A 15,219-nucleotide genomic window follows, 5' to 3' on the forward strand; every position below is an offset into this window, starting at 1 on the left:
TGATTCTAATTTCCATGTCTGGAATGTCTTGAAAACAAGGTCATAAGCAAACAGAAGTTCCCACAAACAGCCAGTTTTAAATTTTTCTGTTGTTGCTTAGAAGACTATAATAAAGGGGACTGAGGACTGAGCCCTGATGGCACTATTTTTTCTTTACCACTCTTGCAAAGTTATCATATAATGTTCTACAATAAGATTACTAATATGCAATTATCTCTATATATATAAAGCTGAAGTTGTCTGTGTATGGCAGGTTTGGTAGCCTTCAACTAACACTATCTCCTCTGAGACCCTGTGGTGCAAGTTGACCAAAATTGAGAGTATGATAGAAGAAGGCTTGCTCTTCCTTCCGTAGAAGAAAAATTCAAATCGGACCATGTTAACACCAAAAATTATTTACATCAACAAGGTGCTTTTTTTCTATGAAAATCCCGATTTTTTACGATTTTTTTACTGCTGTGTCGCCATTTTTCGGTTTATTTCAACCAGAAAAATATTCACTTAAAGAGAATAACAAGCTACATAAGGCAAAATTTTTACTTTTCAAAAATTTTGATTCTAAAGGGTCGAAAAGAAAACAAGCCCGAGCAATGCTGGGCTATACTGCTAGTATTCTTTAAAGTTCTGTAACAAGATTTCCAATACTGTTCCAAGATTGTCATTTAAAGCTTCTTTTATCAACTTTAAATCTGCAGACTCAACCTATTGTGCTTTCTCTTCTTTTATCTTCTTGAAAACAATATTCAATTCAGGATGCTATTTTGCTTGAACTGTTCTTCTCCAGAAATATATGAGATCAAAAAGGAAAATGAAAGTAATAATATTCACAACTTTTTCTTTTTCAAAGTGGTTAACAACCAGTGCTGCAGAACCTCTAGTAGAAAAATATAATTTCAAAATCTCCTAGCTCATCTAACTGTATCTAGTTACCATGGGGATTGTTGTTGTTGGCACTCCGTCGCTTATGACGACGAGGGTTCCAGTTGATCCGATCAACGGAACAGCCTGCTTCTGAAATTAACGTGTAAGTGGCTGAACACTCCACAGACACGTGTACTCTTAATGTAGTTCTCATGGATATTCAGTATGACACAGAGTGACAAGGCTGGCCCTTTGAAATACAAGTACAACAGAAACAGGAAGTAAGAGTGAAAGTTGAGATGAAAGAGTACAGTAGGGTTCGCCACCATCCCCTGCCGGAGCCTTGTGGAGCTTTAGGTGTTTTTGCTCAATAAACACTCACAACGCCCGGTCTGGGAATCGAAACTGCGATCCTATGACCGCCAGTTTGCTGCCCTAACCACTGGGCCATTGCGCCTCCACCATGGGGATTGTACTTTGCTTCAATTGACAATTCTTAAATCATCCAATGGAGAAGATGACAAACACAATATAGTTGTGTCTACTAAAGGTAATGAGGTTCATCAGCTGCTGATAGATTTTCTGACAGGAAAGAGTTAAACAATTGACTAAATGTTACATTTGTTCAAGATATATTTTGAGATATAACAATCACAAATTTTTATGCTTTATTTGCATCACAGTATTTTCTCAATAACCATAACAAAACAAAAGGAATGTCAATGTCAAATCTATTATTAGTAATTAGTTCACATCAGCATTGTTCAAACTCAAGAAGCACTCCATTACAGTCTTTTGGGTGGACAAATATAACAGGCTTCCCATGGGCCCCAATTTTAACATCTTCAGAGAGCAACCGGATATTTTTGGAACGTAAGTCTTTCACAGTTTTCTTAATGTCATCAACCTGTGGAGATAAGGTTTTGGAAAAAAAAAACAAAAAAGAACTTAGTCAGAAATGCCTTTAAAAGTAGTGGCAAGAAAATAGACACAGCTAAAAGAACACAAGTTCAAGTAACATCTGCCAATAGAAGAAAATGAATAGGAAAATATTTTCCATTTCTTAAGATATATTTATGCTAAATGGTAATGAATATCAAGCCATTAAATATTACGTGAAATCAAGTAGAAATTATCCGTTTTGCTGAATTTTAGAAAATAAATTCAGCTTTCTAAGTTTTCTTTGTTTTAATAAATACCAGGGTAAGTTCAGTGAGTTGATCTCTGCAAGGGATATAAACTCACATTGAAAGGTAGGTCTAGTGAGATTGCAGAGATGCTTGAACGGAGACATGTTGATGTATGCTGTAAACAAGAGGTAAGGTGGAGAGGAGCTTCAGCCAAGGTCCTCACAGGTAAGGCACATAGGTATAAAATCTTCTGGGAAGGTAACAGTGGTGGAGTAGGGGGTGTAGGCATACTCTTTGCAGAAAAATGGGTGGATAAGGTCATAGAGGTAGTCAGGGTATGCAACAGAGTGCTTAAGTTCAAGCTAGTCTTGCAGAATAGTATAGCTACAATTATCTCTGCCTATGCTCCACAAGCAGGCTTACCAAATGATCGGAAGAACCACTTTTATGATATCCTTCTACACGCTACCTCAAAGACGAGTGGCAATGACCTCATCTTTGTGGCTGGAGATTTTAATGGGCATGTTGGATGGCAATGTGGTATCTTCCATGGTGTTCATGGGGGCCATGGAATTGGTTCCTGAAATGAAGAAGGAACTAGGCTACTGGAGTTCTGTGATGCAAGCAACCTATTAATCTGCAACACCAATTTCAGGAAGCCAGACAGCCACCTGAGAACCTATCAATCAAGCAACTCTGCTAGCCAGATTGATTTCATCCTCACCAGACAGTGGAATGCATGGTTGCTCTTAAATACAAAGATCCTCTCTGGTGAAGAATGTACCCCTCAGAATAGACTAGTCATTAGTGACTTTAGACTTGAGTCCAGAAGGATGCCAAGAAGCAGACCAATCCAGAAAGGAAGGATTTGGAAGCTTAAGAACCCTTCACATGGTCAGAAATTTAGGGACATCCTCATTGAGAAATTTGATGAGAGGGAGGAAGAGCTACAAACTTATGACAAAGAGAGTAACTGCAAATTCCTACGTGACAGCTGCAGCTGGTGTAAAGACCCTTCCAGACCTAGGGTAACATGGTGGTGGAATAATATGGTAGACAAGACCATTAGAGCAAAGAAACAGGCCTGGAAAACCTGGAAGAGTGGAGGTAGCAGAGAACTATACCAGATAGCCAAAAGGGAGACTGGGAGACAGGTATATATAGCCAAGGGAGAAGCACAAAAGAAGTTTGCCAATGTTCAGCAATGTGAGGACCAAAGAACTGAAGTATTTCGGATTGCAAGACAGTGTGTGAGAGAAAATTGTGATGTTACAGGAAAGAAATGTGTCCGCATGGATGATGGTGCACTTTCTTTTAATGATTCTACAAAGATAGAGGCTTGGAGATGTCATTATGAAAGGCTGCTGAATGTGGAGAATGAATGGGAGGAGGAGAGCCTGCCAAATGTTAACCTAGTTGAGGGACCAGCTACCCGAATTGATAGCACCCTGGTAGATAAAGCAATTAAGGATATGAAGTCAGGAACAGCCCCAGCCCATCAGGAATCACTGTTGAGATGCTTAAAATATCTGGTAGTGTGGGTTATGGTCTAGTCACCTGTACTGTAAATCAGGTAGTTCATGAAGAAGTCATACCCAATGACTGGCATTGCAGCACCATAGTCAACTGCTACAAAGGAAAAGGTGATGCTTTAGATAGAAATAACTACAGGAGTATCAAACTGCTGGATCAGATGATAAAAGTCATGGAGAGGGTCATAGCCCAACTAATTAGGGAGAGAGTCTGCTTAGTTCGGTTTTGTGCCAGGTTGAAGCACTACTGATGCTATATTTCTGGTGAGGCAACTGCAGGAGAAATACCTAGCCAAAGATAAACCCCTATGCTTGGCTTTTGTTGACTGGGAGAAAGCCTTTGACAGGGTCCCCCAATCCTTTATCTGGTGGGCAAAGCAGAGACTAGGGATAGACGAGCGGTTAATAAGAGGTGTACAGGCCCTGTAGCGGGGTGCTGTCTGTAAGGTAAGAGTCGGCAACAAGTATAGTGAAGAATTCTGGATAGAAGTAGGTGTTCACCAAGGACCAGTCTTCAGCACCCTCTTATTCATCATAGTCCTCCAAGCAATAACAGAGGAGTTCAAGACAGGCTGCCCTTGGGAGCTCCTCTATGCTGATGACCTTGCTCTCATAGCTGAATTACTACCAGAACTAGAGAAGAAATTTCAGGTGTGGAAGCAATGTTTAAAATCAAAGGGCTTTAGAGTCAATGTTGCAAAAACCAAAGTCCTAGTAAGTAGAAATGTGAACAAATCACAAACCCCTTCAAGTAGATGGCCCTGCTCGATCTGCAGAAAAAGTGTAGGTAGAAACTCCATAAGATGTACCCAGTGTAAGCTATGGATGCATAAGACGTGCAGCAACATCAAAGGAAGGTTAACAGGGATGATAGCGTTTGTGTGCAGCAGATGCACAGGGGCAATAAACACCGAAGATGCTCAGAAAAGAAATTCCATCACATGCCAGGGGAAGAAACTAGAAGTAGTTGATAGCTATTTCCATGATGGCATGGCTGAGATGGAGAGCAGAAAGAACAAGTATTCTGCAAATTGTTCCAGCTGGAAGCTTTTCCTTTTGTTAACTCACCAAATTTTGAGTGAAACAAGTTTTGTAAAACAAAATCAGAAAAATGGAATTATGTGTGTTACCCAAGGACACAAGACAATACTATAGTAAATTTTGAACCGATAACTTTGAATCTGTAGGCCAACACTTGAACCTCACAGCCATGGTGTAACTTTATCAATAATACTTATGGAACTATAAGCTTCATGTAACATTATTTGTGTGAATAATATTCACACAATTAGGGACAGGGAATAATTAACATACTTACCCACATAACTATGAGTAAACAAGCTCTTAAAACCACCACCCTTATCAAAATAAACAAAATAAAATACACCAATATGTAAAAAAAAGAAATACCTCAATACAAATGTGATGCATTCCACCATTCTTGTTTTTCTCTAAGAAGTTACTGATTGGACTCTTCTTCCCTAAAGGATAAAGCAGCTGGAAAGAACAAAAAGTAATGTGAATTATTCTCTCTTTGTTAACGTGAATTAAGAAAGTTCTGCAGTTTGTTATTTAATCACAGCCTTTTATGTTCTGTATTCAATCTTGCCCTGGTCATTTTAACGTTTCATTTTTCTGTAATCAATAAAATAATATAACAACAACACTTTTCCTCAAAATTTGTGGCCAAGTGCATATATTAGAAATCAATTTTATTTAGCATGCTTAGGCTGGTGGATGGAAAATGAAATTTCATAGTGTATTTTAGTACTAATGTCCATTTACATTCTGAGTTCAAATCCTACCAAAATTGACTTTACTTCTAATCTTTTTGGGAGTTGTTAAAACAAGTAATGAGGTTTAGTTAATCAACTACATTATGCCTAAGATAGAAATTATTATTTAGGGTAGGACAGGTGTCGCAGTGTTCAGAAGCTTCTTACCCAACAGTTGATGGCCTGGACAATTTATTGTCCCTGTTATACGCATAAATCCAGTGAACTAGTGAAATCTGTTACCAACAATGTTATGGTTCAAAATGCATGATAAAATATAAGAAAAAAAAATTCATATACCTCAATTTTAGTTTCCCCAAGTTCTACAAACACAGTTGATACTCCATGCTCTGGCAAATCCTGAAAGATGAAAATTTCATTAATGAAACACAATGGGTTAACGCATTGGACCATTGACCATATGGTCAAAAGATCAGATTTTACTATCTTCTACTGTAGCTCCAGCCAACAAAGCTTTGAGAACAGATTCAGTAGAAGGAAACTGAAAGAACCTTATTATACATACACATGGGTGTTTAAGGGAGTGAGGTTCATGTGTGTATCCTTGTCTTGACAGCCTGACTTCACATAATGATTGTAAACAAGTAACGTTGTTCATTTCCAGTCTTCCATGAAAATACGTAGCTTTGCTCAGAAACAGTGAGCGTTAGCAACAGGAAGGATATCTCGTAATAGGAAATCTAACCTTCCTAACGTACGGAGACTTCAAACGACCCCACACCACCATAGCACCACTGATATCTTCATCCTTCTAGCTGTCTGCTTTCTTATAAATATGACAGAATTCATGTCCAGGCAAACAACATTCGGAACGCAATTCATAATCCCTGTCTCCTTTCCTCTTACCATTTCTCTCATCTTGTCTTTCACAACTCTGCTCTCTCAAAGCAATACTGATCGACTAAAGCAAATTCATTCATTTTGCTGAATTCAGTATTTTTCGTTTGTAAACTGCAGCAATACGAAAGATTTCACTGCTATTTTTAGCATGCGCTGCTACCATGTAACGGCTTTTCACAAATACCTGTTCTTGGTAGCACAACGTACTACAAATACCAAACAAATCGGTTAATGTTTAAAAGTACACATGCATACCAACTCCCAACACTTTTCTTTCTTTCTTTTCCAATGGATTTCTATGTTTTCCATCACAGACATTCCAATTATGCAAAATTAATATCTTTCATTTTCAATTCTCTGTTCCTACTTCTAACTTTTACGTTTTCACTTCTTTCAAAACAATTCCATAATTCTTCCCAAATGCAGGTGCTGAGCAATCTTTTATATTGTTTCAGTCAATTCCTTACATTTTCAATTATTTTCAATTTCTTTCATTAAGAATAGGGGAACAGGGTACTTGATACCAAGCAAAAACACTCCCACTTTTTTCCGTTTTCCTTACTGAAATACATGCCAGTACACACATTAAAATTTAACGATACTTTTTTGCTTCTTCCTTAATGTGCAGACCTACCAACTTACCTATAACCATTCCTACACTTACATGCAGCATCAACGGCAGCTTCTGCCCAACAAGCACCACTAAACAAAACTAAGCAATTCATCCAATGCTCTTTCATTGACCATTTTCCTCAATCCAGTCTATAAGACAGATCAGCCATGCATTGGTAAACAACACCCAAAATTCATGTCCACACAAACGACAGCATTCCCAATGCAATTCATAACCACTTTCTCTGTTGCTCTTACCATTTCTCTCACCTTGCCTTTCACAACTGTTTCCATTTTCATTCTAATCTCATAACACTGACATCATCTTATTTTACACATTTACCTTTCTACTACCAGTTCTTTATTACCGCAGCAGTTGCAAGTTAGCAACTTATCTACAGTTACATACTAATCCTTCAATTAATATTTAATACTTATCAGTGTATCTCACTGCGTTTCATCAGGCTTATTTTAGATCATGGCCTGAAGGAAGAGTTCTTCAATTGGATGAAAAACTGCGAAAGCTGCAAGATCATCAGCAAGAAGGGCAAACGAATCATCAGTAGAAACTGACATTGGACGATCACAAAAAGCTGAACGTAAAAGCCACTTCAAGAGCATGCCAAATACATCACCAGCGTCAAGTTCGACGAACTGCTGATGCTGTCTCAACTGCTGCTGCACGAGCTGCAGAGAACAATAACGAAAGCGTTACACGCCTGGTCAGGAATGCCGCCAATATGGCTGCTGCATGAGCTTCCCACACCTTACAACAAAGATATACTATGCTGCAGACTTCCATTCAACAAAGAGCTAATAGACGAGGGTTTTCAATGCCATGCAGCTCACGATGGTTACTAAGGCTTTCGACTACAAGCCTAAGCTTCATTATGATTGCCATCCAGATATGAACATTGGAGATATGTCCATCACTTGCTCTTTCTGCAATGCTAAGAAGTGGTCAAGAGAAACTCCTGCTATGTGTTGCGCTAATGGAAAAGTTAACCTCACTCCACTGCAGGATCCACCACAGCTTTTGAAGTCACTCTACGCAGACACAACTACAGAGTCAAAACATTTCCTCAATAACATCCAGAAGTACAATTGTGCATTCCAAATGACATCTTTCGGCACTAATGTTGTTCAAGAAGGCAAGTTTATGCCAACTTTCAATGTGCCGGGACAGATTTATCATAGGATAGGATCGCTCATACCTGCTGAAAATCAAGATCCTCAATTCCTTCAACTGTACTTTGTAGGCAATTTACATGAACAAGCCACCCGACGAAACTCCATTTCTTAAATTTCGCACCTCTCTTGTTCAATAAACACCAAGTTAAACTTGCAAAGCTGCTTATTTTCTCCTTTTGATTTTTAATGTCTATTTTAGCTGGTTACCAAACTATCAGTTTGGTCTATGAAGCTAAATAGTTGAATGATCTCCCTTGCAAGAAAGATTATTTATCTTAAGTAGTGTCTTCATAACTTCATCTTAACAAGGCTAGGGATAGGGTTCTTCAGATGGATCTCTGGAGTAACATTACTCAACAGGGTCTATAACTTGGAGATCAGGAGTCTCTCCAGGTCAAGTCACTACTTCTGTGCATTGAGGTCACAGCTCTGGTGCTTTGAACACGTGATTAGAATGGCAGAGGAAAGAATTGCAAGACAAATTCTTCAAACCAAACCAGCCACAGGGGACCTAGGAGTAAACCAAAAATGAGATAGTTGGATAATATCCATAATCTCAGCTGAGCAATGCTTGGGAATTCACCCAGAAAGTCTAATGGCAACTGTTTCTGATAGGACTCTATGGAGGAGGTGTCTAAAGACTTTACCTCCATAACCCTCCCAGGAACAGTGAGCGGGGAGAGGAAGGATGGATGGATTTTAATAAAGAAGAAACAACTTACCATTTTACTGCTAACTTTGGCTCCTAAAACATCTTTATAAAGAGCAACGGCTTTGTTTAAATCTGTCACAGCTATTGCAATATGGTTCAGTTTGCCAATATTCCAATCCTACAAGAATCAATTTTCCAAAATTTGAATATATCAAAAGAAATAACAATAAATATGGCTGAATTACCAATTCAAAGTTGGATGGCACAATACCTTCATTTGTGTTGAATTTTTCTGGAAATATCTGTTTGGCACAGTAAAGTTCTGGAAAATAAAAAGAATAAATAACAAATAAAATCAAACATTCATACAATTTATATATTAGCACTGGAAATATTTCCATTAGATTTTAATTGTACATCTTTGCAAAAATGAAAAAAGTGAAAATTTTTCATTGACAAAAATATAAATAAAATAAAATAAAGAGCATACACCATATCTTTGACCACATAAACACTTTCATATATATATATATATATATATATATATATATATATATGAAAGGCAAAGTTGACCTCAGCAGAATTTGAATTTTCCTCAATATGCTAACGATTCTGCCAGCAATGCCAACTTCAGCTACACATTCATAAAAAGGAAAAAAAAAACTTAGTTTTTTAGTTAAGAAAAAAATTTCCAACAAATTATATCAAACTAGCAGCAATATGTCAAGTCTAGAATGTTCAAAATGTAGATCTGATACTCTTTACAAGTTTTACTTCCTTTCTTACAAAATAAGGAATCAAAATTACATACAGGCATGGCTGTGTGGTTAAGAAGTTTGCTTTGCAATCATGTGATTTTAGGTTCAGTCTTACTGCATGGCATTTTGGGCTAGTGTCTTCTGCTATAGTCTCAAGCCAACCAATGCTATGAGAGTGAAAATGGTAGACAGAAACTGTATATATATATATTATTTAATAGGCACTAGACATGTTTTATGTGCTACTAATAGTTTCTTGTGCTGAGAACAAGCCAAACAGTGTATTAGTAGCATGTAAAAACATGTATCTATTAAATAATATTTATCTCTCACCAGATGGAGTACTTTTTTGTTGAGCTTACCATCACGGAACAGTAATTATATATATATATATATAAATAAACATACATATATATATATATATATATATATATATATATATATATATATATATAAATAAATACATATATATATATATATATATATATATATACATGTGCTTGCTTTCCTACCAAATAGCAATTGGTGCTAGTTAGTTTACATCACTATAACTTAGTGGTTCAGTAAAATGAAACAGATGGAATAAGCACCATAGTTAAAAAATAAGTACTAAGGTAGATTTGTTTGACAAAACCGTTCAAGGCAGTGCCCCCAGGATGGCTGCTTGGACACCTCCTTGAAGACAACTGAAACATACGAAAGAATAAAACAATACTCTGACCAGAGATTGACAAATTACACCTGACTAACTGCAAGGTTATCTTGCTGGTCAACAAAACATTCAAGGCTATATGGCCAGCCATAACACACTGATGAGCTGGCAGTGTGCTGACCATCAACTAGTCTGTCTGGATATGAACCACTCTTTCCACAGTTGTAAAATGGCATTGCCAAAAGCCTATAGATGTGTCTTCTATACCTGGATAGTAGACAGTGCCATTAATATGGGGAAAGGGGCAAAATGGTGTGCTTTTGCTGCATTTTTGACTTTGAGCCAAAATATATTTTTACAAATGTTTGCTACCATACAAAAATTTAATCAGTTAAGCAAATGGTCTTTCCTAAATGCATTAAAAGCATTATAACATAATCTGATCCCTATTTCAGAAAATTATCGCCGTTCTCTTTGAGCATATAAAAGACTATTTGGCTGGGGCAAAATGAGTAACCCAAGATAGGTAAATTTACCACTTCAATTCTTCTGAAAACAAATTCATACACATCAGTATCTATTCCTAAATATCAGACAGATCAGAAATGCAAAAACAATTTTAATGTCTAGGTTAAATAAAAGAAGATTAGGGAAAATGGCACATGATGAAATTAAAGAAACTTGACTAAAAAAACTCAACATAAAATATTATCTATAGCTTTTCCACGATCTGTTGGAGCGTTCTCTTCAATATATATTTACTTACGATGCAGTTAAAAAGAAGAAATCATTGAAATTAGACATTACTCATTTTACCCCATTTTAGACATCATTTTTGAAACTTGAAAATTATCATTAGTGTGGGAGAAAAATTGGTTTGGAATCCAACAGAAAAAACAAAATTGATTGTTAAACACTAAAATTTATCCAGATATTTAATTACCGACTTCAATTACAATCGAGTCAAAATTGAGGAAAAATTTCTTGGAAAAAGAGGACCTGCCACCTGACTATGTTTTAGACTCTTTCAACTTCGACAACAACTATGATGACCAGTTTTTACTCCTAAAGATGAAGAAGCAGTACAAAATAATGATGTAATACAATGTAATGATTTCAAACAGGTTGGGAGAAAACAACGAGAAAACAGAAATTACTCATTTTGCCACCACCATACTGAGATTGATTCAAACGACTATGTACCTTACCCGCCAAATTTGGGGGTAAGATCTGCTTGTTCCAAGTAAAATTGGTGGTGGTGAATTCCATTGAAGTCAAGCGCTACTTTCGATACTTCGAATTAAGATATTGCAAAAAATATATATTAGCGACAGAGGCGGTATTAATACCGAGAGATAATATCTGTTCCCACTTAAACGTAGACGTTCTGTAAGAGTGCGGCAGATCCCAAACAATGAGAGAAACTCTCATATTAGCTTTTGGTGCAAATGCACTCTTATAGGGAGACTTATCTCCCCGCTCGCGATATAAACAAAAGTGCATTTTACACCAAAACCCAATGTTAAAGTTTTTCACATGGTATATACCGCAGTATAATTTGTTCTAACGGAATGTCCACTATTAAGTGGAAATAAATAATAATAATATAATGAAATTATTGTATACAGTGCTCAGGTGCACCACAACTTGTCAAAAGTGCGTATAAAGCATATGCAGTAATGTACAAATGTCTGGAAAGTGAACAGTGTATATGAGTCAGATACATGCTTGGGTGTGTATGGAGGGGAGAAAATCAGGTGTAGTGTTGGTGAATCTCAGGAAGCATGGAAGTTTTGAAGGATGCAGTGCTCCGACAACTAACAACTGATGCTGGCAGTTTGTTCCATGCTTCAGCAACTCTTAGCATGAAAAAATGTTTCCGAAAGTCATGGAAGGAGCTGTGCTGTTTTCTGACTTTGTAAACATGTCCACGCTGGTTTCCTGGGTTACAGTTATGACGACCCCAGTGATATTTTCGAAACTTTTCACGTAATCTTTGGATGGAGGCCTCTAAAATACATATCTTAATCCGCTACTCGTTTCATACGTAAAAATTCAACGAGTGCAATCTCCCCCATCCTTCACGAGGACCTATTTTTTGCCGTGTTTCGAACGATGAATTTGCCATAAATCGAGTCCCGGACGTAATGTAATTAAAATATTTAATTTTGTTTATCTCAGGGCTGAATCCAAATCTTACCTGGATCGAATGTCTTTCGTCCGATTGAGGTCAATAAAATTAATACCTTTTGTACACCTTTATTTAAATCAATCAACTATTCTCTATTTGTACACAAATCGAAGTAAATAAAAACGTGACATTTCTTAATAAATACGGAGGCTAAAGTTGGGAGGGTTGCTATTAATGAAAAATCGTAAAATACGCCTAATTTCGAAGTTAATAGAAATGTATCCTCTTATATTGACCCTAAACATTTTCACTAACAACAAACGAAGGCGTTAGTATATAAACAAATCAAGAAGTGTTGTGTTCATCTTATTTTTAGTTATCCATCATCGTCAGTCATCCACTTGCTACATATAACTATATTTTTAACGAATGCCTTCCAACACACCGACTCATGATGCGTCTCTGATGTTGTTATTGAGAGACCTTGATCAGGTTACAAATGCAAATATACGATGCAAGGTGTTATCAAAAACGAAAAGAAAAAAGTGTGCATAGACACATAACCAGAAAAAACTTCAACAACTATAACAAAAACATTAATAATTTAAATTTAAAGAAAAAGATCTGGAGTGCAATAGATAAATAAAGATATATATACCATTCTTGGTGCCCATCTCGAAAGTGCAAGTCTTGCCAACGCCATCGCATTCATCGATACCAACGCTAAGGGAGGTCACTCCTAATTTCACTTCGGTTAAATTAATTGCGTTTCTGTTTCTGTAGCACCGAGCAGTTTAAATTCAACAGAATGCAGACAGGTCGATCATTGATCGGCACAAGCGATTTATTCCTGATATGCTATATGCAAGCCTAATTCAGAATAATGAAATACTTTTGCTCAACTGTTCTGGTTTTGTATTTATCCAATAGTATCAGAAAATGTGTGTGTGTGTGTGTGTGTGTGTATGTGTTATATAAATAAGTGTATGTATATATATGTGTATTTAGCTCCCTGTGGGCAATATATATATATATATATACACACACGTATACATCTATATATATGAATATATATAATATATATATATATATATATATATATATATATATATATATATATATATATATATATATATATGTATATATATATGTATATATATATATATATATATGTATATATATATATTTATATATATATATATTTATTTATATATTTATATATATATATATATATATATACAAATTGAGATAGGGGTTGTAAATGCAACCCTCCATGGGATAACATATATCCAATATACTGCTAGTGAAGTACCCAACAAAGTTAATACATAAATGTTAAGAATTGCGATGCAATTAATTCATTTACTGTATTATATGGGCAAAGGTAAAATGTTTTACCACAAATTCATAATACAAAATAAGAAAATGGAGAAATACATCCAAATCAAATATCAATTTCCAGATAATACCCAATCACATACTTTATTAAACCACCACATAAGAAACTTTAAGGTCAAACATAATAATATAGAACAAAACAGTGTACGTGAAGGAGTAATATGATACAGTAAGTACAATATGTATAAGAGAATATAAATATAAATAAATATAAATATAAATATAAACTACATCTTACAGCTGTTTCGGCCATGCAGATAAGCATGTCTCATTTTACTCATATTAGCCATGTGTGGTAGGTCAAAATGTAGTTATAAATGAGACATTTACAAAAATATCCTAAGGCCTCTTCGGAGATTATGAAATACAAACCAAATTACATATACACTCATATAAGTGTGGGTACATACCCATAATAAATCATATACATATACATATGAGTGCATATACTTATACTCCTATACATATACATATACACATACATGATAATATAAATAATATAAATCAATAAACATACATATGTTCCATATTCAATGTTATAGTTTTTCAACTTAATATTGTGATATCACAATGTAGAAAAACATACACATATTAATACCCAAATGCAGATATACAGAGTCAAGAGTACATTATATTAATTTATTTTAATTTACAAAATGTCATTAATGTTAACATCATTACCACTAATGCTACCAATATTATTATTCTTATTATTAATAACACCAATACTAGCAAAACAATATATAGATCCCATTATTAGCGATATAATAGCAAAACCAAGGACCACAATAGTACTAAAGTACCATGCAAAGCATTAAATATCTGTATATACATACAAAATGAGAAATAAAAGCATTCGGTTTACATGATATTAAGATCATCTGGTAGTTGATATTTGATTTGGATGTATTTCTCCATTTTCTTATTTTGTATATATATATATATATATATATATATATATGTAAATATATGCATGTATATATGTATGTATGTATGTATGTATGTATGTATGTATGTATGTATGTATATATATATATATATATGTGTGTGTGTGCATATGTATGTATGTATATAAATGATATACATATATATATATAGATAATATAAATAATATATAAGTATATGCATATATACATACATATCTGTACATACCTACATATATATGTATATATACATGCATATATGGGTACAAGACATAAAAAAAACGTTGAACATAATGAGAAACGCAAACATAAAAACAAAAACATAGAAAACGAACTATTTTTCAAACAACGAAAAAAACAAACAGAGAAACGAGACATACAACATAAAGAATATTCTCCTTCTTCAGTTGTCTCTGTTTCATCTACTCCACGTTTCGAAGGCATGGACAATACACGACTTCGTTGAAACAGTCCTTCCCGCAAAGCAAATTAAATAAAATTTAGGATTTTTTGCAGAAGGTGAAAGTGATAACAAGAACAAGCATGTCCTCCATTCATAGCTTGTCCTGGTGTTCATAATAATTTTTCTATTGTCTTGGCTTAATGGCCCTCACCGTTTGTTTTTACTGTCTTGTTCTCACTGTTCTGACCTTTCCACATTTGCATATATCATTCTCTGAGATGGTTCATCTTACTAGATTTACATGTGATGGCAAAAGATCACAGGATGAACGAATCAGAAA

The 15,219-nt window shown here is 35.3% G+C and overlaps 1 protein-coding gene across 2 annotated transcripts; it reads right to left on the reverse strand.

Moving 5' to 3' along the window:
• Positions 1-1,515: 1,515 nt before the first annotated feature.
• LOC115232475 (methylmalonyl-CoA epimerase, mitochondrial) lies at positions 1,516-13,051 on the reverse strand. 2 transcript variants are annotated; one of them, XM_029802359.2, is made up of 6 exons: positions 12,814-13,051; positions 8,886-8,936; positions 8,685-8,792; positions 5,599-5,658; positions 4,934-5,020; positions 1,516-1,768 (listed from the first exon to the last, which is right to left on the reverse strand). In XM_029802359.2, exons 1-6 carry the CDS (start codon positions 12,865-12,867, stop codon positions 1,616-1,618), a joined length of 513 nt encoding a protein of 170 aa, XP_029658219.2. In that variant the 5' UTR covers positions 12,868-13,051; the 3' UTR covers positions 1,516-1,615. The 2 variants fall into 2 exon arrangements, with proteins under 2 accessions (XP_029658219.2, XP_036367130.1); XM_036511237.1 differs by lacking the exon at positions 12,814-13,051 and adding an exon at positions 11,129-11,355.
• Between the last annotated feature and the right edge of the window lie 2,168 nt (positions 13,052-15,219).

This window comes from Octopus sinensis, linkage group LG2 (assembly GCF_006345805.1).
Source record: "Octopus sinensis linkage group LG2, ASM634580v1, whole genome shotgun sequence".
Classification (NCBI taxonomy): Eukaryota; Metazoa; Mollusca; class Cephalopoda; order Octopoda; family Octopodidae; genus Octopus; species Octopus sinensis.